The following is a 23,415-nucleotide window of genomic DNA, read 5'->3' on the forward strand; positions in this document are numbered from 1 at the left end:
TTGCTCAGCCTAATAGACAAATGCTTTTCCTTGACACAACCCTCACACTTCAGGATGCAGCACAAACTTGCTATGCATGTTATTAAAAGGTACATAGATGTATTTCAAGGATTCAGATTTAATTAAATTAATAATCATTACTGATTCATCTTGGATTTTCTTAAGTGTAACTGGCTCTTTATTCCTTTCTACAAGTGTATGGTGAAGAATACAGTAAACCCTAGTTCATTTTACTGCTACTGCCTTGATTTGTTTTAAGGCACCAGCAGTTTTAACCACTATTCTTTTTGTGTCCTCGTTGTAAGTGTCAAACACAGTTGTTCTCAGGTGAATGATGAAATGCAAGTTATTGTACACTTTGCTTGCTTCAGCACCCTTTGTGTTTGCTCTCAAGCATTCAAATAAAAGAGCTCTGATGATTAGCTGGTGCTGATAGCAGATAAATATAAAAGTATCTAGTCCATACAGTTTTTTTTTTTTTAGTTTTTTTCATGCATTTTTTTTTATCTTTTATTTAATGAATATAAATTTCCAAAGTACGACTCATGGGTTACAATGGCTTCCCCCGCCATACCGTCCTTCCCACCCACAACCCTCCCCTTTCCCACTCCCTCTCCCCTTCCATTCACATCAAGATTCATTTTCGATTATCTTAATATACAGAAGATCAGCTTAGTATACCTTAAGTAAGGATTTCAACAGTTTGCTCCCACACAGAAAAATAAAGTGAAAAATAATAGATGATTTTTTTTAAATGATGATGAAATCAGATCAGACCTATTGTCATGTTTAATCCCAGTGAGAGTCAAGTTGGGAATTGATAATTTCTTTTTTTTTCTTTTTTTTTTTTTTACAGAAGATCAGTTTAGTGTACATTAAGTAAAGATTCCAATCGTTTGCACCCCCATAGAAACACAAACCATACAGTTTATAGTTTTGTCCATTTCTAAGGCAAAAATGTAATTCTGCAGACAAGATATGTTTGCAGTTAAATGTTTAATTCACTGAATTACTTTATCATTACAAGGTGGCAGTGCAGTGTGTTTTTTTTTTTTTTTTTTTTTTTTTTTTTTAATAGAAGCACAGAGACAGAGCTGCAATCTGCAGGTTCACTCCCCAAATGCCTGCTGGCTTACCCCTGAATTCCACAAAGGACAGGACAGGTGTAGCTGGAGCCAGGAGCTCGGAACTCAATCCAGGTCTCCCACATGAGTGGCAAGAGACCTGCTGTCTCCCGGGGTCTGCACTGGCAGGAAGCTAGAATCCAAAACCAGGGCTGTGTGATGTGGGGAGACTATGAGATACAACCAGTGTCTTAACTGCTGGGCCAGATGCCCATCCACAGTGATTTCACTTGGTGACTTTTCATCTAGAACACATTGAGAAAATAAACTGTACCAGGCTTTATTACTCATTCACCTATGATCTCTTCTGTAAGATAGTGGTATCTTACCCTATAAGCTACTGGGTTTTCATTTCAAGTTTGAAAAGTTGTTTCAACAATTTTTAGCTTTTCAAAAGTTCATTACATTTTAAAATGCAGTTTCTTTTTTAAAACTTTGGTTTCAAAATGGTGTTATAACTGGTACCATAAAACTATTAAAAATGTTCCGTTGCATAAGATACAATAAGGTAAATTATTAACATAATTAAAGCCAAGGGAAAACAGCATTGCCATATTTTTATTTACTTCAGTTTCTTCCAGTGACTTTGGAATAAATTTCTCCTTTTAATAAGTCACTGAACTCTCTGATATGTCATTTTCATCTGTTTCAGTATCTTTAAATGTAGACAGGACATCTGAGCCTTGAGGAAACAAGTCTTCTAATCTCCCCCTTTTAAACAAAAGATTATTCCCAATCAGATGAACAAGGATTTTAATCTCTCTCTACCTATAATGAGTAGTGCGACTTTGGACAGATTCTCAAAGCTCCACTTTCCATATACAGTTTTTGTGTGCTGGCAATCTCGGAGTGGCTTTGGGGGTTCTGGCTCAAGGTTCCTTATCAGATTACAATCCAGATGTTGGCCAGTGCTGTAGTCAGCTGAAGGAGTGATGTGGGTTGGAGGATCTGCTTTCAAAGTAGGTCACTCATGAGGAGGTTGGACTGTTGGCTTTGGTTGACTGTTCCAGAATGTCCTCATGACATGGTGACTGCATTCCCAGCTCCCAGAGTTGAGTGTTCAACCAAACTTGATTAGGGAAATGTCAGTGTCATACCGTTCAACCTAACAGACTAATGGACCTTATATTTCAACACTGAAATAATGCAAAGTATATTTACATTCTCTTTTTGTAGTGATACTAACCAGGAACCATGCTTCTATACTGTGTGGGAGGGCTTCTGGGCATTCAGTGCTGGATCTTCTCAAATAGTACTACTACTTTGGCATTTCATAGAAAACGTTATTTTGAAATGTTAATCTTTTGTTGACCGTACTTACATATATTAAGTTCTCCAGAGGCCATGATTTTTGGTTTGAACTTTTATATACTAAACAAAACTGTAAATGCTTTTAGGAGGAGAATTAATTTTGTAAAAAAATTTTTCTAGGAATTTCTTTGGGCATTTAAGTCCTTTATTATACAAGGACACTTCAAAAAGTTCATGGAAAATGGACTTGAAGATAAGTTTATTTTTGTGCAAAATATTTTGATATTCATGCAGTTCTTTCCTGACATACATTTTCCATGAACTAGTTGGAGACCTTGCATTTTTTTCACAGTCATCAAGGAGTTTTTTCTTTTAATTAATTAACTTTATGAAAATTACCAAGAATTGGAGGGAGGGAGAGGCAGCAGTAAGTTTCACAGCAACATCTTTGTGAGAAACAAAGACATTTGTTCTCTGAAGCTACTCCCAGCAGGGTCTTTTTTTTTTTTTTTTTTTTTTTTTTTTTGACAGGCAGAGTGGACAGTGAGATAGAGAGACAGAGAGAGAAAGGTCTTCCTTTTGCCGTTGGTTCACCCTCCAATGGCCGCCGCTGCAGCCGGCGCACCGCGCTGATCCGATGGCAGGAGCCAGGAGCCAGGTGCTTTTCCTGGTCTCCCATGGGGTGCAGGGCCCAAGCACCTGGGCCATCCTCCACTGCACTCCCTGGCCATAGCAGAGAGCTGGCCTGGAAGAGGGGCAACCGGGACAGAATCCGGCGCCCCGACCGGGACTAGAACCCGGTGTGCCGGCACCGCAAGGTGGAGGATTAGCCTATTGAGCCACGGCGCCGGCCCCAGCAGGGTCTTAATATCATCTGTTAATACAGGGTAACTATACAAGCTCCCCATGCCCTCCCACCTTTCTGGAACCCTAATGTCCTGCTTTAGCTGATTTTTTCTGTGATCTGCAGCTGACACAGCTCCTCATGGCCCCAACCATTGCCAGACTGGGTACTCTTTGATGGCTCTATGTCTGCTCCGTGGATTCGGCTTTAGCAATGCTACCCAGCTCCATTTTCTTTCCATTTGCTTTCCTAAGGTCAGGTTAATTCTGTCCAGAGCTAATGCAATAGTTCCTAATAGCCTCTGGGCTCCTCAGTCTCACCTCCTCTAAGCTGCTTCCAGTTAATTCTGTCTGCCTAAAATTCTTGTTTCCTTAGTGTTTGTCAAAGAAAGCTCCAGTGTCTCAGCTGGCCATGGGAGGTGCTCCACCGAGCGCACCAAGTTACCTTTCACACTTTGTGTCATCATCTTCCCTGTGACAGTACTATGGGACTATAAACTCTTGGCTCCTGCCGTTCCCTCTTCCTTAAATGGGGCCGGCCTGTACTGAAGGCCAGCAAAGATTTTCCTCCTGACCTCCTTTATTCTCCAACAGACGTGTTGTCTCTTTTTAGGCCACTCACTGAACTTTGTATTCCTCGTGATACTTAATCATAATCTGTTCTTTTAATATAGTATGTGTGTACTTACCTTATCATTCTCCCAAGTTATAATGCACTTGAAAGGACAGACTTAATCATTCATCTCTTTCTCTTGCAAACTGCTGGCCTGGATTTTTTTTTTCCCAGTTGGGCTTCAGTAAACAGTTGTATAAATCCACCGAGGAACAAGTATTTGAGAATAGTGGAGGCCAGGATTCCTGTTTATCAGGCACAATCTAAGTAGAACTTAAAAAGTTACATAAACGCACACACATAGGTATTCAGGTACTTTAAAAAGTTCATGGACAATGTGTATGGTATGCATGGCTTTCAGTGTTTATGTTTCCCCACACCAAAGTAAATGTATCGTTTAATGCCATTTTCCGAGAGTTTTTTAAGTACCCTCATAAGTGTATCATTTTGTTAAAATGGCTCTGTTGTTTAGGGTTGCACCTAAAATAATTAGTTGTAGCCCAGATGATAACTCGAGAGCAGAAAACGGCTTCGCCATCTCCATCAACTTGGGTCCACGTTTTAAAAAACGCTGCTTTGAGGAGGCAAGCTATTTTGAGGCTCTTGAGAACCTTCCAGAGAAACAGGCCTTTCCCCAGGCCGGCTGGGAGCTCGCCGCGTCAGGGCGGGCGGAGCGTCCGTCCCGACTTCCCACTCCCGCCGAACCAGGCCGACCTGTTCCTGTCGGGGCCTGTCCGCCTCGCCCTGAGGGCACACGACCTCTCCTGGGGCGCCCACACCGGCGAGGGGCGCGCCGAGGGCAGGGGAGGGCCGTCCCGGGCGCCTCTGGACAGGCGGCCGGACGGGGGTCAGGGTATGGGAGGCGAGCGGCGGGAAGCCACATTCGGGGTTTCCAGGCGAGGGACAGGAAAACAGGCGGCCGGCCGGGGCGGAGCCGGGCAGGCGGGGCGAGGGCGGAGGGCTCATTGCCTCATCCTGTACATTTTACTGGAAACCGGCCGCATCCGGAGGAGGGGCTGGGAGGCGGCCCGGGTGCTGCCAATAGCCGGGCCGGTTAAATACCCTCGCCGCGCCCGTGCTCGCGCTGTGCGCCTGCCGACAGGTCCCCCGAAGCGCTGCTATAGAAGGCAGACGCGCGCGACGAGCCGGTGGTGCAGTGTCCCGGAGCCCCGAGCGCCGAGCCCGGGAGCATGATCGTGGACAAGCTGCTGGACGACAGCCGTGGCGGAGAGGGGCTGCTGGACGCGGCCGGCGACTGCGGCCTCATGACAAGCCCGCTCAACCTGGCCTACTTCTACGGCGCCTCGCCGCCGGCCGCCGCTCCTGGCGCCGGCGACGCGGGCTGCACATCGTCCGGGCCCTCGGCGCCCGGGTCGCCCGGCTCTGACTCCTCCGACTTCTCCTCTGCGTCCTCCTGCGGGGCTGTCGAGTCCCGGTCGAGAGGCGGCGCCCGCACCGAGCGCCTGCAAGGTACTCAGCGTCCTGGCATCCCTGTTTCACCCGAGACCCACGCGCCTGGGGGTGGACAGGCCGGGCGCCCAGATGGGCAGGCCTCTGCCAGCTGTAAGGTGGCCCTGTGCAGGACATAGGCACGTTAGGCGTCGTGTATTGAGCGGTACTGGATGCCTGTCCTGGGCTTGGCGTCGAGCTGACTCAAAGCTGGCGGGCTTGCAAGGTCCCTCAGGGCTGAGCGCTTGGCGTCAGGGTGGGGGCGGGGGGCAAGCACGACATCTAATTTCCCTGTCTGCCCGCCAGCAGCTCGTGAAGTGTGACGACTAGGCTGTGACGGGGTTTTGGGGTCTGTTAGAGGTGCAGCTTTCTTGTGGGTATTTTAGTGAAAAGCTAAGGGGAAACGAGAAGGGGATTGGGAAGTGTTTACAGTCACGATTTCTAAGTTTTTCTGGAAACTCTTACATGGTCATTCAAGAGAAGGAATTGCTGTTGCCGGGATGTAAGGCGAAGCTGGCCAACGGCGACCGCGCCTGTGGATTTAGCTGGCGATGCTGGCGCGCTGGGGACGCCTGTTGGGGTCTCCGTGGTCATCTGCTTTTGTGTTTTCGGTGTGCGTGGGGATGGATAAGCCGTGTGTAGCGGAGAGAGGCGTGATGTTTCCTTTCTTCGCTTGTGAATCGGTTCGTTTCCTTTCTTAATGAACCGAGTTGCATAATTTGGGGAAAAACAGGATGCCGTTGTGGGTGAGATGTAACGCCTAAGTTCGAAGGTTGCTGAGTCTGGTGAGCGTGATTTAAACAACATCTCTTTCCGGTGTTCCTCAGTGCTGGGCACTGCTGTTTAGGATCTTTTATTAAAAACAATTTTTATTTTCATTTTAAATCATTGGGAAAGCGAGCTGAGCAGCTGTTAAATGTATAACAATTGGCCGGCGCCACGGCTCACTAGGCTAATAATCCTCCACCTTTCGGCCCGGGACACCGGGTTCTAGTCCCGGTCGGGGCGCCGGATTCTGTCCCGGTTGCCCCTCTTCCAGGCCAGCTCTCTGCTGTGGCCCGGGAGTGCAGTGGAGGGTGGCCCAAGTGCTTGGGCCCTGCACCCCATGGGAGACCAGGATAAGTACCTGGTTCCTGCCATCGGATCAGCGCGGTGCGCCGGCCGCAGGGCGCCGGCTGCGGCGGCTATTGGAGGGTGAACCAATGGCAAAAGGAAGACCTTTCTCTCTGTCTCTCTCTTTCACTGTCCACTCTGCCTGTCAAAAAAATAAAAAAATAAAAAAAATGTATAACAATTAAAAAGTGTGTGTTTAGAACCTTTTATTTCACATTTGACATTCATCTGGATAAAAGTAGTTGCTCGTTCCTTGGTTTACCACACAGCCATTGGGGATTTCTGAAAGTACATTTTTTTTCTCCCTGTGACGTTGATTTATTAATTGCTATCATTCCAGAGGAATGCCATGTTAGGTTTTGGCAGTTTTGTTATCTGTTGAAATCCCTAAATTGTGTTTAGTAACTCTCCTCATTGTTGAGATGTTAGTCTCCTTTATGATGCGTATGTTCAGATTGTGCTTTGTTTCTTGTCCCATCTTTTTACTGCTTTTGATAGAGTGGCTGAATTATTCATTTCCTGACATTTTAAATGTTTGAGCTCATCTTATATCCCAGTTGGTTGTGATGCACTGCTGGTCAGAAGTGGAACACTTACCTACATAGATACCACATTTAAAAGTGTGTTTTAAAGTTTCAATGTGAAATGAGCATATTTCCTTTTTGCTTAGAAGGCCTGAATGAGCAATTCCCATAACGGGAAATCCTGCATGTGTATTGGAAATGTGTTTAAGCTCAGTGACTTAAGCTTTCTTGGCACAGTTGAATTGAGGGAAGTAATAAGAATAAGTCTAAAATGTTGTTAATTAGTTTTTGGTTCATTGAGATCTTTGAAGGAAGCTGTTTTATACCTTTTTAGGTGTGTAGAATTAATGGACTCTCAATTTTGATGTGAATATTGAGTCTTTGATTTGAAAAACTGTTCCCTCAAGTTTTTTCCGAAGTCAAGAATAATTACAAATCTCTAAGAGTCAGGGTGATAAAATCTGTGATCTATCTCATGGGAAAGAGGCAGACTAATTTGGGCTTACCCATTGGCTCTGGCCCTCCACCGCATTTTTTTTAAGATTTTTTTTTTTTTTTTTTATTTGAAAGGCAGAGTTACAGAAAGGCAGAGAGAGGGAGACGTTTTCTATCTGCTTGCTGGTTCACTCCCTAGATGGCCGCAACGGCCGGAGCTATGCTGATTGGAAGCCAGGAGCTTCTTCTGGGTCTCCCACGTGGGCACAGGGGCCCAAGCACTTGGGCCATCTTCCACGGCTTTCCCAGGCCGCAGCAGAGAGCTGGATTGGAAGTGGAGTAGTCAAGACTGAAACCGGCGCCCATATGGGATGCCGGCACTGCAGGTGACAGTTTTACTTACTATGTCACGGCACCGGCCTCCCCTCTACTACATATTAAAGGGCTTTAATTCCTTAGGATACTATGTAGGAGCAAGTCTCAGGCAACCTCAGACTCTTGAGTAGAGCTGGGGACTGACACACAAAGCCACTGACCAGAGTAATTGGGAAAGACTTTGCAGTTTGTTACATGGGGACTTTATATTTATACGGCTATGCTTTGGGGGTTGTTAAGATTTGTGTCTACGAAGAGATTTAATTGGGCCATAAAACATTTTTTTTTTTTTCCCGAACAGTTGAGCCCCATATGGGGGTTGGCAGGCAGCAGAGAGGACCCTTTCAAGGTGTTCGTGTGAAGAACTCCGTGAAAGAACTCCTGCTGCACATCCGAAGTCATAAGCAGAAGGCTTCTGGCCAAGCTGCGGATGATTTTAAGGTGGTACGCATTTCTTGCTTTGAGTGGGTTGGAGGGGAGGTTAGTCTGCCAGGGTTATTGCTTTCTACTGACCAGCGTCCAGTAAGTCACTTGCAGTTTTTCAGATGATAGAGTTCATAGGACAGAGACCGGACTTGTCTTGATGTCTGCTCTGTTCCTATCACTTAACCCAGTGCCAGGCACATGGTAGGTATCCGAGAGAAATTGATGAATGAAAGCAAGTTAGGGCCAAGGAAATAATCAGTATTCAGTTGACATGGGATGTTTTGACTACACAGGGAAAAGATAAGTGGCCTTTATTAATTTAGTCTTAATAAGTTGAACTAAGGTGAAAGTGAAAATGGGGAAGTTGCAAGAGAGAATGAGAACTGAGAATGAAGTAAATATTGATAGAATAACTGATTCCTGGTAAGCTATAAAGGGCGGTAGAGATAAGTCTCTTTATTGACATATATTAAGCAGGAAACCATTTTGTGTATATTAAATTGGAAATTCTTTTTCTTTTATAGACACAAAGTGTGAATATAGAGCAGTTCACAGGTAAGAGTTACTTCTGTTCATAATCTTAGAGTAAAATAATTCAGTGTGATGATGGGAAAACTTGCAAGGTAAAACGGTCACTGACTTCATATTCATTTCTTGGGACAGAATTGAAGAACACAGTATCATATACTGGGAAAAGGAAAGGGCCTGATTTGTTTTCTGATGGACCAGCTTGCAAAAGGCCAGCTCTGTTGCATACCCAATTTTTGGTAAGGACTATTTGCTTCTGCATACCCTTTTGAAGTTATCCCTGAACTAATTTTAGAAGGAAGGCAGAGTACAAGGTGTGTTTTCTTTCTTTTGCAGACACCACCTCAAACACCAACGCCGGCAGAGAGCATGGAAGATGTTCATCACAATGAATCCAAACAGGACAGCTGTGCCGACCTGCTGCAGAACATTATGAACATTAAGAATGAATGCAGCCCAGTTTCCTTGAACACAGTCCAAGTTAGCTGGATGAACCCTGTGGTGGTCACTCAGAGCTCTCCACAAGAGCCGTGTCGGGACTTTCATGGAGGGCAGATCTTCTCCCCACCTCAGAAATACCAACCATTCCAAGTCAGTGGCTCCTCCCAAGTGATGGACCAGGCTTCTATGTATCAGTATTCTCCGCAGAACCAGAATACAGAACAGCCGCCCCCGCAACATTACACCCATAACCCGACTCTGGAATACAGTCCTTATTCCAGGACTTCCCAGTCCCCCAGCTGTGAAGCAAGCCTCTTTGATAGTCAGGCACCACAGTTCTGCCCAAACACCACTTTTACAACCCTCCTAAGTGGTCATGGGGAATCTGAGAATATTACTGTTCCCATTCAGACTTCCCCCAGTGTCCAGCAGCAAAATGATACTCACTTGCAGAACTTCAGTCTGATGCCAAACAGTGCTTGTCAGGCCATGGCGGGGCATGATGCAGGCGCTACCGCTTTAAGCTCAATCCAGGACATCAGCAGTCCAATGAGCACCACACAGTTAGGGAAGTCATTTTTTCAGTGGCAAGTAGAGCAGGAAGAAAGCAAATTGGCAAATATCTCCCAAGACCAGTTTCTTTCAAAGGATGCAGATGGTGACACGTAAGTATCCTTTTATCTCGGGTACTTAAGTCAAACTTGTTGGATCTAGTGGGTGCAGAGTTTTTCTAGTTGGATACCTTAATTGTTGGCTAACCAAGATGACTATTATAGACAGAAACTGCTACTCCATGGTGACTCATATTTTAAGAGTTTACCTCTTTTCTTTTTGGCTGAAACTAATTGTTCTAAATTAATAAAAATATGTGTGTGTGTCTTTGAATAATTGGTTTTGGAATACCAGCATAAACTGTGTCTTCAGAAACCATAGTTAAGCATAAAAATTGTGAGTTGATTTATAGATTGAATCCTAATCTGTGCTAATGACTTTTGTGGCATTGGGCAAGTTATTTAACCACTCTCCGCCCCAGTTTCTTAACACGTAAAATGATAGTGCTTCTCACAGGGTTTTTATGAGTATTAAAAATTATAGTTCCAAAGGGATCAGCATGGTGCTTGGCAGCTTTTTTCTTATTTCTGGTAGCCTGAGTTATCCCTTTGCAACTTGGCTGTGTTACCAACCTACCAGAAAGAACAAATTATGCTCTGTAGTATTCCAGTTCAGTGTATCAATATATCAAAAAGAGGGTTAAAGGAAATTTTTTTTTAAGAGGAACTTCAGGGAAATTAGAAGTGATTCACCTCCTTTCCCTTGCTTGTTCCCCAGGTTCCTGCATATTGCTGTTGCCCAGGGGAGAAGGGCACTTTCCTATGTTCTCGCAAGAAAGATGAATGCCCTTCACATGCTGGATATTAAAGAGCACAATGGGCAGGTGAGGATCTTGGCAGAGTCTGGAATGGCAAAGATCTGGTCATAGTAAAGTGACTGATGGACCAGATAATTTCAGAACTGAAGAGCAAGAGCGTTTAGTTAATATTAACTTTGAGATGTTGACTTTTGCTACCATCAACCTTGAAGTTATTAACATTGACTTTGTAGTTATTTGATCGAAGATTGAGTATAATAAAGCCTCACCCTGTTTATTTTAGTTTCCTTGTCTTACAATATCTGATTGCTTATTAGTAGAATTTATTTTCTCTATGTGGGATTTTCCCTAAGTCACAGTTTAATTTCATATGCCTTGTTAGGGTACTGTTACATGTTAAAATACATATACATAAAAATATATATACACATGTTTGTGTATGTATATGTATATGTGTATATGTGTGTGTATACATATATATATATATATGCTTTTTTTCTCCTGAACATCCACAGAGTGCCTTTCAGGTCGCAGTGGCTGCCAATCAGCATCTCATTGTTCAGGACCTGGTGAACCTTGGGGCCCAGGTGAACACCACAGACTGCTGGGGAAGGACACCTCTGCATGTCTGTGCTGAGAAGGGGCACCCCCAGGTGCTTCAGGTAAGAGGCAATGACGCAGACTCTCATCACTGTGGGCCGAGAGGGGGCTTGGATATTAGAAGTGCGATGTAGGTTTCTTGGTGAAATAGTGTGTTTTGAGTTGACTTTATTATTCCTTGGGATACCAAGAGATCAGTATTTATATAGTTTGTCTTTTGCCAACAGATGTCTGTTTTAAAATTTTGCAGGCAATTCAGAAGGGAGCTGTGAGGAGCAATCAGTTTGTGGATCTTGAGGCAACTAATTATGATGGTAAGCAGCTGAAACTTTATTGAATAAAGAATCATTTGGAGTCTGGAGTCCATAGCTTTAGGGTACTGTGTATCATAAAATGAATGAGGGAGGTAATTAAAGCGAAAATATTCTATAGATAACATTAGCACAAAACTCAACAGAGGGAGTATTCAGGTTACCTTCGTATTTGTGGAATCCATTTATAGTGAAAGTGAAAGGTTTGTAACAGTAGAGGGACGTGCAGACTTAATGAGATCCCTGACTGCTTTATTACAAATTTTTTTAAAGGCCTGACTCCCCTTCATTGTGCGGTCATGGCCCACAATGCTGTGGTGCATGAACTGCAGAGAAATCAGCAGCCTCATTCACCTGAAGCCCAGGAGCTTTTACTGAAGAATAAGAGTCTTGTTGACACCATTAAGTGCCTGATTCAAATGGGTGCGGCAGTGGAAGCAAAGGTAAATTCTCAAAAGAGGTGTGAGATGGAATCAGGAAGAAAAGTGATTAAAGCCAGTGATCTTACTCTCTAGTACAAATTCAAACTTCTTTTTAAAATATTGACAGAGTGAGTGGCAATGTATGGTTGGGTAGTTAGGAAGCTTAGATTTTTGAAAGATCCTTTCATCTGCTTTATTGATTTATTTGAATCATCTGTGGATTATTATCCAAAATATCAATTAGTTGTGAAATTAATGTCTTTGTTTTAAAGGAAAGGAAAATGCTTGGAATTGATATTTTCACTTTCATTTTCATACACGGAGGAGTGCTTTTTTTTTTTTTTAAAGATTTATTTATTTATTTACTTGAGAGGCAGAGGCAAGTGAGGTCAGTCTTCCAACTGCTGGTTCACTCCTTAAAAGACTGTAACAGCTGGAGCTGGGCTGATCCGAAGCCAGGAGCCAGGAGCTTCCTTTGGGTCTCCCATGCAGGTGCAGGGACCCAAGCACTTGGGCCATCTTCTACTGCTTTCCTAGGCCATAGCAGAGAGCTGGAGCAGAAGTAGAGCAGCTGTGACTCAAATGGGCACCCTTATGGGATGCCAGCATTACATGCAGAGGCCTTACCTGGTACGCCACAGCACCGGCCCGAGGACGAATGCTTTTTGTAAGAGTTTCCTCATTGTTGTAGGATCTGGACTTAAGTTTTCTGTTTTATGAACTTGAAAATATTTTAGTCCTTTTAAATTCAGGATTCATTTTCTGAGTATCTCCTTTGTGCAAGGAGGTTAGGTGTTTTGGATCATAAATCGCTTGGGACCCTGAGGACTTACTGTCTGATAGAAGAGTTAAGAAATAACAGTTAAATATAACTCTGCAGGTTGACCACCAAACCTGGAAACACAGGTGAATGCATAATAAATGGTTTATTGATGTATTAGATGTATTACATGATTAAAAAACCACCATTTTATGTTTCCACGGTTTTATAGCTACCCTGTATACAAGGATAGACTGATAAGAGGCAGCTAGGCAAATTAATAGGAAATTGAAGAATCAGAGTCCATTTACCTTGGGATTAAGGGAGGCTTTGTGGAGAAGGGTGTGTTGAAAGTGAGTCTCCCTGGTGGAGTCAGACATTTGAAGGTCAAGGTGAAAGTGTTTTCCAAGACTTGGTGTCTGGATTTTAATTTCTTCCCTCTTGCCTTTGACCAGGACCGTAAAAGTGGCCGTACAGCCCTGCATTTTGCAGCTGAAGAAGCAAATCTGGAACTCATTCGCCTCTTTTTGGAGCTGCCTAGTTGCCTGTCTTTTGTGAATGCAAAGGTACTTTTAGAAAGCTTTTGTGACCATGCCAGAGTTGGAACGACCTTTACACCTTCAAGCTTTTGAGCCCTTTTCCCCAAAAGCCCCCTACCTAATGTAGGTTTTGTTTGTTTTCAGGCTTACAATGGAAACACTGCCCTCCATGTTGCTGCCAGCCTGCAGTATCGGGTGACACAGTTGGATGCGGTCCGCCTGTTGATGAGGAAGGGAGCAGACCCAAGTACACGGAACTTGGAGAATGAACAGCCAGTGCATTTGGTTCCTGATGGCCCTGTGGGAGAGCAGGTGAGGGTCACAGGAGGGAGGGGACATTCTCCTTAGACAATCTGGTCTGAAACATAGGAGATGCTCCTTAGGTGTCCAAGTCTCACAGTAGTCATTGTAGCACTTTGGAGTTACTTTGTATCCAAAAGATTAAGAAATTGGAAGGATTTCCAAGGACCAAAATGGTCTGAAGTCTCTCTTCCGTGACTCAGGTTTAGGTTTAGAGTAGATCAGAATGGTTCTAGATTTGAAAACTGGTGAAATAGAAGGTACACCAGGGAAGAGAATCTGAGTTTTATAAGCCGTGCTTTCAAATTTCGTGGGTGTAAATGACTTGATATATGTTGAGTATTTGTAGTAGTTCCAGGCACATATTAAATGCTTAGTGAACATGAGCTATTATTTTTATTATAGAAATAAAAAGCTTACTAGAGTAATACGTGATCCTGAAAGGGACTGGGAAGGCAATTTGAATAATTTAGAATTTAGGAATATTTTAAGGCAAATTTTGCTTTACTCAATAAAATATGATTATATATGATTATTGGGAATTGAATAGTATCACATGAATGAACCTCTCTAGATAATAAGAACTTAAAATGTTAAAGTAAGAACTTAAAATAAGAACTTAAAGTGCAAATATTTTCCTGGGGGAACTGAGAATGATTGTCTCTGGTGGGTCATTACATACTTTATTAATCACAAAATATATAGAATACAATTTAGCTTTTTCTTTGCTTCCTGTCTGTCATAATGACTATAATATTAGAGTAACCCCTATTTGTAGGGTTCATATAACTTTGAATGAATCTCTTGATAGTTCATAAAAACTTTTTATGTAAATTACACCTCTTAGTAGTTATAGAAACTTTGCAGTAATTGTGATTCATAGCAGTTTCAAGGCCAGGGACTGTCATTAACTAGTGAGCTTAATATTTATTTGAGCTTCATTGGTAGTGGTGTGCACTCCGGAAATGATGTTCACAGGAATTCCTGAGGAATGGAATGTTCTCACATTGCTCTCCTTTCTGTTTTTGTGTGTGTGTTGGGGGAACACACAGTATTTGCTTTTATTGTCAGACTGTGGTCGTTGTGTTTCCTTCTAGTAGTTATCAGTTGTATCTCCTACCCCTATCTTCTCTCTTCTAAACTGTTGCTCTAAGTATCTGTGAGGTAAGAAACATATGCAAAAATCTGTCAGAGATATGAAATTAACCATAGGCTATACACCAACATGGGAGCCTGCCTCTGATTCATAGTCATTTGGGTAACATGGCCACTATTTTGTTTTAGAAAGCTTTTATTTAATAAATAAAAATTTCATAGGTACAGCTTTTGGAATATAGCAGTTCTTCCCTCTATACCCGCCTTCCCACTTCCATTCCTGTCCCACCTCCTACTCCTTCTCCCAACCCATTCTTCATTAAGATTCATTTTTAATTATCTTTATATACAGAAGATCAACATTATGCTAAGTAAAGATTTCAACAGTTTTCACCCACACAGATACACAAAGTATAAAGTACAGTTTGAGAACTAGTTTTACTGTTAATTCTCAAAATACAACTCATTAAGGACAGAGGTCTTCCATGGGGTGCAAATGCACAGCGAATCCTGTTGTTGATTTAACAATTGACACTCTTATGACGTCAGTGATCACCCGAGGCTCTTGTCATAAGCTGCCAAGGCTATGGAAGCTTTTTGAGTCCACAAACTCCGTCAGGATTTAGACAGGGCCATAAACAAAGTGGAAGTTCTCTCCTCCCTTTAGAGAAAGGTCCCTCCTTCTTTGATGGCCCCTTCTTTCCACTGGGTTCTCACTCACAGAGATCTTTCATGTAGGTCATTTTTTTTCCCCAGTGTCTTGGCTTTCCATGTCTGAAACTGCTCTCATGGGCTTTTAGCAAGATCCAAATGCCTTAAGGGCTGATTCTGAATGGCCGCTATTCTTACTGAAAGAATATTAATGATTTATTTGTGTGTGTTTAAAGGGATCTTCAAAAAGTTTGTGGAAGATGCATATTTTGGCAAAACTAGATTTACATGGATTTCAAAATTTTTTTTGCACCAAAATATGCTTATCCTTTAATTTCATTTTCTACAAACTGTTTTGAAGTACCCAAGTATAAGATAGGTTTTGTGTTCTTGTTAGTTAAGGCTAACTTCAAGATGAACAGGATATGTCACTGTAATTATTGCCTTGTAATAAGTGCTTTCACAAATAGCAGAAGTAAAGCTTCAGAAAGGAATGTAGGTCATCTTTAAGTTGTTGGAGCTTTTCAACCTCAGATAATTTTTAATGGAGTTTTTTTACTATTTTGTACTCAAAAGATCATTATAAGAGATCTGAAATAAAGTGTGAAAGGAGTTATAGCATTTTTTTAAAGTCACCTGAAAATACTGAAAAATATTGTGTACATTTCTTCGTATGCTTATAAGTTAATAGGAATAGTATAGCATATATACAAAAGAACCTCTGAAGGAAATGTACCACTTTGATCATTAAAAAATAAACATTACAGTCTTACTTATTTCTTTCAGATCCGACGTATCCTGAAGGGAAAATCCATTCAGCAGAGAGCTCCACCGTATTAGCTCCATTCACTTGGAGCCTGGTCAGCAACACTCACTGTCAGTTAGGCAGTCCTAATGTATCTGTACATAGACCATTTGCCCTGTATTGGCAAATGTAAGTTGTTTCTATGAAACAAACATATTTAGTTCACTATTATATAGTGGGTTATATTAAAAGAAAAGAAGAAAAATATCTAATTTCTCTTGGCAGATTTACATATTTCATACCCAGGTATCTGGGATTTAGACATCTGAATTTGATCTGAGTGGTAAAATTGCCTTCAATTAACAGTAGCTTTTGGGTAGGAAGAAACTTTGTTTTTGTGGCGGTGCTTTTGTAGCTGTTGCCAGTTTGAAAGCAGGTAAATTATAAACATTTCTTTAAGAAAAAAGTGAAAGCATTTGGAAGGAAAAAATAAAGCCTGGGTATAGTATTGAGGCTCATTTGGCTTGGTACAGTAGCTGTTAATTATTTGTGTTGGAAAGTCTCTAGTCAGTGGACTAGATGAAAGATGTCCATAGTTAGAATTTGATCTTTGTAAACTGTAAATAATTGTTACTTTTGTCTTTAAAAATATTGTACATATTTGGCCATTAACATGACCATTTTTGAAATGTTTTAATCAATAGGAAATAGCAAGTGAATTGATAAGTATTTTTTAAAAAGCTTACATATTCAAAGGAGCTATTACTGTGTAATCACCCAACTAAAGTCTTTGTAAGTAAAGTAGATGGAGATTGTTCCCTTAGTGGCTGAAAGAGCTGTTTGAATTGTAAATATGCTTTTTCTCATGCATTAAAATGACACATTTTATGGCTCACCCTGTAGAATTTATAACTTATATGTCCTGTTAAAATTTTTGCTTTTTTTATGTAATAGAATGAAAGTCAATGTTAAAACATGTCTTCCTGTTTACTGTTGTCAAACAATAATGACGCACTGTGATGTTTTATATTAACATTCAGGAAAAAATGCCCCAAGGAACATATTTGGCTTCGATTGAACACTAAATTTTTATAATAAATTTAGCTCATTGAAAACTTCTTTTTCTTAAATGGTCTCACAAGCAATTGACTAAATTATCTTTGTAGCTAAGCACTTATATTCTTTTAAAAAGATACACCTTTGAATTGATCACATTGTTTGACCCAGTATGTCTTGTGGACAAAAGTTAGAGTCATTTGGTATCTGTAAATATGGTATGATGCAAACCAGTCCACTCGCACTGGAAAAAGTCTTCCATGATTTTAAATAAACATTAATTCACTAATACTGTTTGTCTTGACCACGTGTGTTTTCTTGTCATGGTCTTTTGTTTTTAATTGCCATAGACAGAGAATGTACTCCAAATAACTTATATAAATACATTCATTGGTTAATATATTTAAACTTGGAATTGTTTTTTTGAGAACGTGTTTCCTGAAAGATACACAAGACTTACCATCAAAAATTACTTAGGTTCATCAATAGAGGTTTATTATGTTTCTGGAACTATCATGAAAGATTAATAGAAACTGCCCATTATGCGGAAGTTCATATGGTTAAAAAAAAAAAAAGGTAAAAGGGAGCAGTGAACAGAAGAAAAACAGCTGGGAGATTAATAGCATCATACTGAGAGGTTTAATCGGTGAGCAGAGTAAACGAGGTTCTTCCATTTCCCGACCTAACCATTTTGATGTGTGTGAGCATAAATACATCAACATAGGGACCTTTGCATTGCGGTGCAGAGGGCTAAGCCACCACCTGTTTTACTGGCATCCCATATGAGTCCTGGCTGCTCTACCAGTCCCCTGCTAATATTCCTGGGAAAGCAGTAGAAGATAGCCTAAATATTTGGGCTCTTGGCTACCCACGTGGGAGACCCAGAAGGAGTTAGCCATGCTATTTGGGGATAGAAGATTCTGTCTGTCTCTCCCTGGCTTTCAAAGTAAATCTTTGGAAAAGAAAAAACATTTCTCTCAGCATCAGTTGTGACAATTACTCTCACATGTTCTAGTTTTTAACTCACGGACTCTTGAGAATCTGTTGAAAGCTATTACTCATTTCCCTGGAAAAATACACTTATGCATATATACATCAATGCTGTGTACAGTATTGGGGCTTCATGTTCATCAGAATATGACAGGCTAACAATTTACTTGATCTCCATTTCTGTACATCAAATACAACTTTTCTCTTAAGTGAAATAAGGGTAATATGCTTTGCAAATGCAACCTGATAACCAGAACAGTAAAATGATGCACTACCACAACAAAGCTACACATTGAGCTTTTCCCAAGTGAGTTTTAGGTTCTCTCATAATTGAACCAATGTCTAGCAAGCATGTTTGCATGTGCAAAGATGTATGATTATGTGAGCCAAAGACATTTAGGGCATTTTTATTTTATTTTTTAAAAAGATTATTAACTTGAAAGTCAGAGTTACAGAGAGGCAAAGGAAGAGAGAGAGAGCAATCTTCCATCCACTGGTTCAAACCCAAATGTCTGCAATGGGTAGAGCTGCACCAATCTGAAGTCAGGAGCTAGGAACTTCTTCCAGGTCTCTCATGCAGGTGCAGGGGCCCGAGGCCATCTTCTGCTTTCCCAGGCCATAGCAGAGAGCTAGATCGGAAGTGGAGCAGCTAGGTTTCAAACTGGCTCCCATATGGGATGCTGGCACTGTAGATGGCAGCTTTGCCCACTACACCACAATTCTGGCCCCTAGGGCATTTTTAAAAAAGATTTATTTATTTGAAAGGCAGAGTTAACAGACAGCTTCCATCTGCTGGCAACAGCCAGGGCTGGGACCAGGCCAAAGCCAGGAGCCAGGAGTTTCTTCCAGGTCTCCCCACATGGTTTCAGGGGCCCAAGCACTCAGGCCATCCTCCACTACTTTCTTTCCCAGCTGCATTAGCTGGAGCAACCGGGTCTCGAATTGGTGCCTGGCAGATTTACCTGCTATGCCACAGCACCAATCCCTAGGACAATTTTTTTTTTTTTTTTTTTTTTTTTTAGATTTATTTGAAAGGCAGAATTAGGGGAGGGGGAGAGAGAGAGAGAGACTCTTCAATCTGCTGGTTCACTCCCCAGGTGGCTGCAACTGCCAGGGCTGGGTCGATATGATGACAGGAGCCAGGAACTTCTGGATCTCCCACGTGGGTGCAAAGGCCTGAGCACTTGGGCCGTCTTCCACTGCATTCATAGGCCATTAGCCAGGAGCTGGATTGGGAGTGGAGCAGCTGAGACTGAAACCGGCACCCATGTTGGATGCTGGCTTTGCAGGTGTGAGCCCCACCTGCTGTACCACAGCACTAGCCCCTCGAGCACACATCTTAATCTTACGATGTTTATGTGCAAGACAGTGTGTTCTTTATTGGGTAGAATGTTGAGTGACAAGCCAATGCTATAGATTCAGAAAACGAATTTATAGCTGACTGGAAAAGATTCACAGTAGAACATTTGAGTTGTATGAGAGTGTTTCAAAAGTTTGTGGAAAAATGGAATTCAAAGTATGAGTTTATTTAGGTGCAAAAAAACTTGAGATGCACGCAGAGATTTTTCATAAAGTACATTCTTGACAAATTGTGAAAAATTATCTGGCACTGAAATAAACCCATATTTTGATCACATTTTTCCACAAACTTTTTGAAATACTCATATCTTTAAAAGAGTTGATTTGGATGTTCATAGAAAGGGTGGAGAGGTATGTGAAAGAAGTAAAGAGAACAGGAATCAAGGCAAGGAGATTGGCAAGAACAGTAGGTGATTTCAATGTAGTTTGGTTAGACTAGGATGGTTGGCAAGTTTCATCAGGTGTCTTACCATTGACTGGTAAGACTTACCATTGACTGATACTCATGAGTATCAGGTCGAGAAAGATCCTCAGGTTTTGTAGGAGCTTGGCAGGTGAGGTTGCTGTGATTGATTAACAATGTCTGCTGTGGAGGTATGGGAAGTGGCTCTTAAACGGAACATACTTTACAGAACAAGCTTTACAGAAGCCAAGACCATGTGTTCATTGCTTAAGCTTCAGTGCCCAGACATGCCTGGAACATGGTAAAATCCCATAAAATTTGTTTAAATGAGTGTTTGAATGCTTGCCAATTCTGATTGGGATCACCAATTTTGGGGCAAGTGGTGTTTTTGAGCCAGCGTTATATTATTAAACACTAATGAATGACTATAATAATCTGAACTGAACTGAGTTACATCATTTAACAGTGAAATTGATGATAAGCTAATGAAAGTGAGCTTAAGTGGATTCATTTTTAGTTTTTTAAAAATCTGGTGATCCCTCTTTGCCAAGGACTAACTATCCACGGAGGAATCTCCCAACAGTCAGAGACTAAGTCTGTCAGCACTATTTGTTAGTCAAATCAGAAATATCTAATATCCTTCTATATTTTCACTTAATCAGGAGTGGAGAATTTCCTCCAACTCCCCCAGCTATTAATAACTGTCAGCTTCTTAAACCTACCACCACTGACTTCCATTTTCTTGTAACATTAATTGTTCTGTATTGAATGTGATCAAAGGGAGAAATCAGCTTCAGCCACTGGGCAAGTTCTTGATGGGTTCTCTGAAACAAGGTCTGGATGCAAGGTTTGAGATTAGTTGTAACTATACTGCCAGGTTTTTGTTTTTCCTGCTTGTGCCCTGGCTTAGTCATTGAGAGAAGGGGAGGGATTGTCTTATTCATCATTAGAGGTCTGGTAGCCAGCACAGTATATGACACGGTAGACATCAATAGTCTTTAATTGAATTTATAGCTTTATTTTTCTTCACATATTTTATACTTCAATGCATTATTTCTAAAAAGATTTAATTAATTTATTTGAAGAGTTAGAGAGGGACAAAGAGAGAGAGAGAGAGGGAGAGAGAGAGATATCTTTCACATGCTGATTCACTCCCTATGTGACTAATGGCCAGGCCTGAGCTAGGCTGAAGCCAGGAGCCAGGAGCTTTATCCAGGTCTCCCACATGGGTTGCAGGGGCCCAAACACTTGAACCATCTTCTACTGCTTTTTCCTAGGCCATTAGCAGGAAGCTGAATCAGAAGTGGAGCAACTGGGACACAAACCAGTGCACAGGTGGTGGCTTTACCCACTCTGCCACAACACCAACCCCAATGCATAAATGTTTTATTGTTCACTGGAATTTATGACTTAATCCACAAGTATTTTTATGCTTCAAGTGAACACCAAATCTCAGTTCCCTCTGTTCTGCCTTTGGAGTCTGAGTAGACCCAGAAACACTACATGGAGGGCACATTTCCAGGAAGAAAAACATTGTAGATTCTTCTGAAAGGGTGTCCTGCTTTCTTTTGTGTATTTTTTTCCTTCTCTCCAGCCTGTGCTCTCCTCACTCCATCACATTCTTCCCCTTGCCCATCTGCCCCAGAGGGTTTAGGGATGAGACTAGCTAGGTAGTCCAGTTGATGAATGCGCTATGTTCAGGGTTTCAGTCTTAGGGGAACACCAGTGTCTTTTGGAATGCTTGTTAAATGCACAGATGTATAGTCTCCACCCCAGACTTACTGAATCAGAATTTCCAGAGTTTTCAGGGCTTCTGGTTGATGTATGACTCTAGTGCGTAGTCTTAGTCTAAATCACAAAATGCAGACTTTGGAGAGTAGCTATGGTTGGACAGTAACCATATGGTGTAACACGGGCTGCTGGAATGTCCATGAGGATGAAACAGAAACTAATGAGTACTCGCAATGGGCCAGATACCCTGGGTCCCATGGTTCTGAAACCAGCTTTGGGGCCAGCATTGTGGCACAGCTATTTGGGATGCCAGCAGCTCATATTGGTGTGCCAGTTTGAGTCCCAGCTGCTCTACTTCCGATCCAACTCCCTGCTTAGGTGCCTGGGAAGGCAGTGGAAAATGTTTCAAGTACTTGGGCCCCTGCCACCTGCAAGGGAGACCCAGATGGCGCACATGGCTCCTGGCTTTGGCCTGTACTAGTTCCAGTCATTACGACCATTTGGAGTGTGAACTAGCAGATGGAAAATCTTTCTCCATCTCTCCCTCACTCTCTGTCACTCTGCCTTTCAAATAAATAAAATATAAAACAAACAAAAAGGAAACCAGCTTTGAAGATGAAATCATGAGTCAGTCTGTTTCTCCATTTTCAGAAAACATTTGGATAGAGTCATTCTGGTTTTTAAGTTTCCCAGGGATGTTAGTTCCCTAGGACTGTATAACAATGGCCAATTTTGTGGCTTAAATGAGAGAGGTTCATTCATTAATCAAGCTGTGGGTAGAAGCAGCTTCTTTCCAAAGGACCTAGAGGGATTCCATCCTTGCCTATTCTAGCCATGGAGTCTCTAGACATTCCTTTACTTGTGGCAGTGAAACCAATCTCTGCTCAGGAATTTCTCCTTTGCTCTCTGGGTCTCCCCTCTGTGTATCTCTTACAAGGACACTTGCCATTGAATTCAAGACCTACTCAAATAATCTAGGATATTTTTGGCTCTGTTTTTTTTTTTTTTTTTTAAGATTTATTTATTTGAAAGGCAGAGTTACAAAGAGGCAGAGACAGAGACAGAGAGAGAGAGATCTTCCATCCTCTGGTTCACTCCCCAAATGGCTGCAATAGGCAGAGCTGGGCGGATCCAAAGTCAGGAGCCTGGAGTTTCCTCTGGGTTTCCCATGCAGTGCAGGGGCCCAAGGACTTGGGCCATCCTCTACTGCTTTACCAGGTCATGGCCAAGAGCTGATTTTGCTTTGTCATTAAATTTCTGAGTAGTTTGTTGTAAAGCAATGCATAACTGATCCATCTTGTATATAGATTATAAGCCATAAGGTTTTGATTATTAAATCTTATATATTATCTCATCTCTTCTGTTTTGGATATGAGAAGTGAATACTCTAGAGTTCAAGTAGGTTTGAGATATACTATTACTGTGCTCATCTGGCTGGAGAAAGATGGATTGAAGGAAAGATCCCAGAAATAAAAAAAAACATGAGCTTGAACTTCTGGCACTTATTAGGCAGGTGAACTTGGGCAAGAGGCTTAATCTCACTGAGTCCAATTCTCATGTTACAGGGGAATAATAATAGAAATATGTTTGTTATTCATGTTTCTTCTTCCCCAATCATTCCTTCATTCACTTATTTAATAATGATTTATAGATTACAATGTACGGTGTGAGCAGTTTGTGTATTCAGATAAATATGATGAATTTCTTGTTCTTTTTTTTAAAGGTTTATTTATTTGACAGGCGGAGTTACACAGAAAGAGGAGATAGGCAGAAAGAGAGAGAGGTCCTCCATTCACTGGTTCACTCCCCAACTGGCCGCAATAGCTGGAGTTGCACTGATCCAAAGCCAGGAGCTTCTTCTGGGTCTCCCATGCAGGTGCAGGGAGCCAAGGACTTGGGCCGTCCTCCACTGCTTTCCCAGGCCATAACAGAGAGCTGGATAGGAAGTAGAGCAGCTGGGTC

General features: G+C 41.9%; 1 protein-coding gene across 3 annotated transcripts in view; it reads left to right on the forward strand.

The window, feature by feature from the left end:
- NFKBIZ (NFKB inhibitor zeta) overlaps positions 1-17,259 on the forward strand; it is a 35,712-nt gene extending 18,453 nt beyond the window's left edge. Inside the window, 12 exon segments of one of the 3 annotated variants that reach the window (NM_001297491.1) lie at positions 5,022-5,301; positions 8,029-8,168; positions 8,678-8,708; positions 8,817-8,920; positions 9,018-9,787; positions 10,452-10,557; positions 11,007-11,153; positions 11,342-11,405; positions 11,676-11,845; positions 13,040-13,150; positions 13,268-13,435; positions 15,956-16,009. In NM_001297491.1, coding sequence (NP_001284420.1) covers positions 5,022-5,301; positions 8,029-8,168; positions 8,678-8,708; positions 8,817-8,920; positions 9,018-9,787; positions 10,452-10,557; positions 11,007-11,153; positions 11,342-11,405; positions 11,676-11,845; positions 13,040-13,150; positions 13,268-13,435; positions 15,956-16,009 — 2,145 coding nt within the window. 3 annotated transcript variants of the gene reach the window in all.
- Positions 17,260-23,415: the final 6,156 nt, after the last annotated feature.

Source organism: Oryctolagus cuniculus, chromosome 4 (genome assembly GCF_051225735.1).
Source record: "Oryctolagus cuniculus isolate XC-2025 breed Fujian yellow rabbit chromosome 4, ASM5122573v1, whole genome shotgun sequence".
In the NCBI taxonomy this organism is placed as follows: domain Eukaryota; kingdom Metazoa; phylum Chordata; class Mammalia; order Lagomorpha; family Leporidae; genus Oryctolagus; species Oryctolagus cuniculus.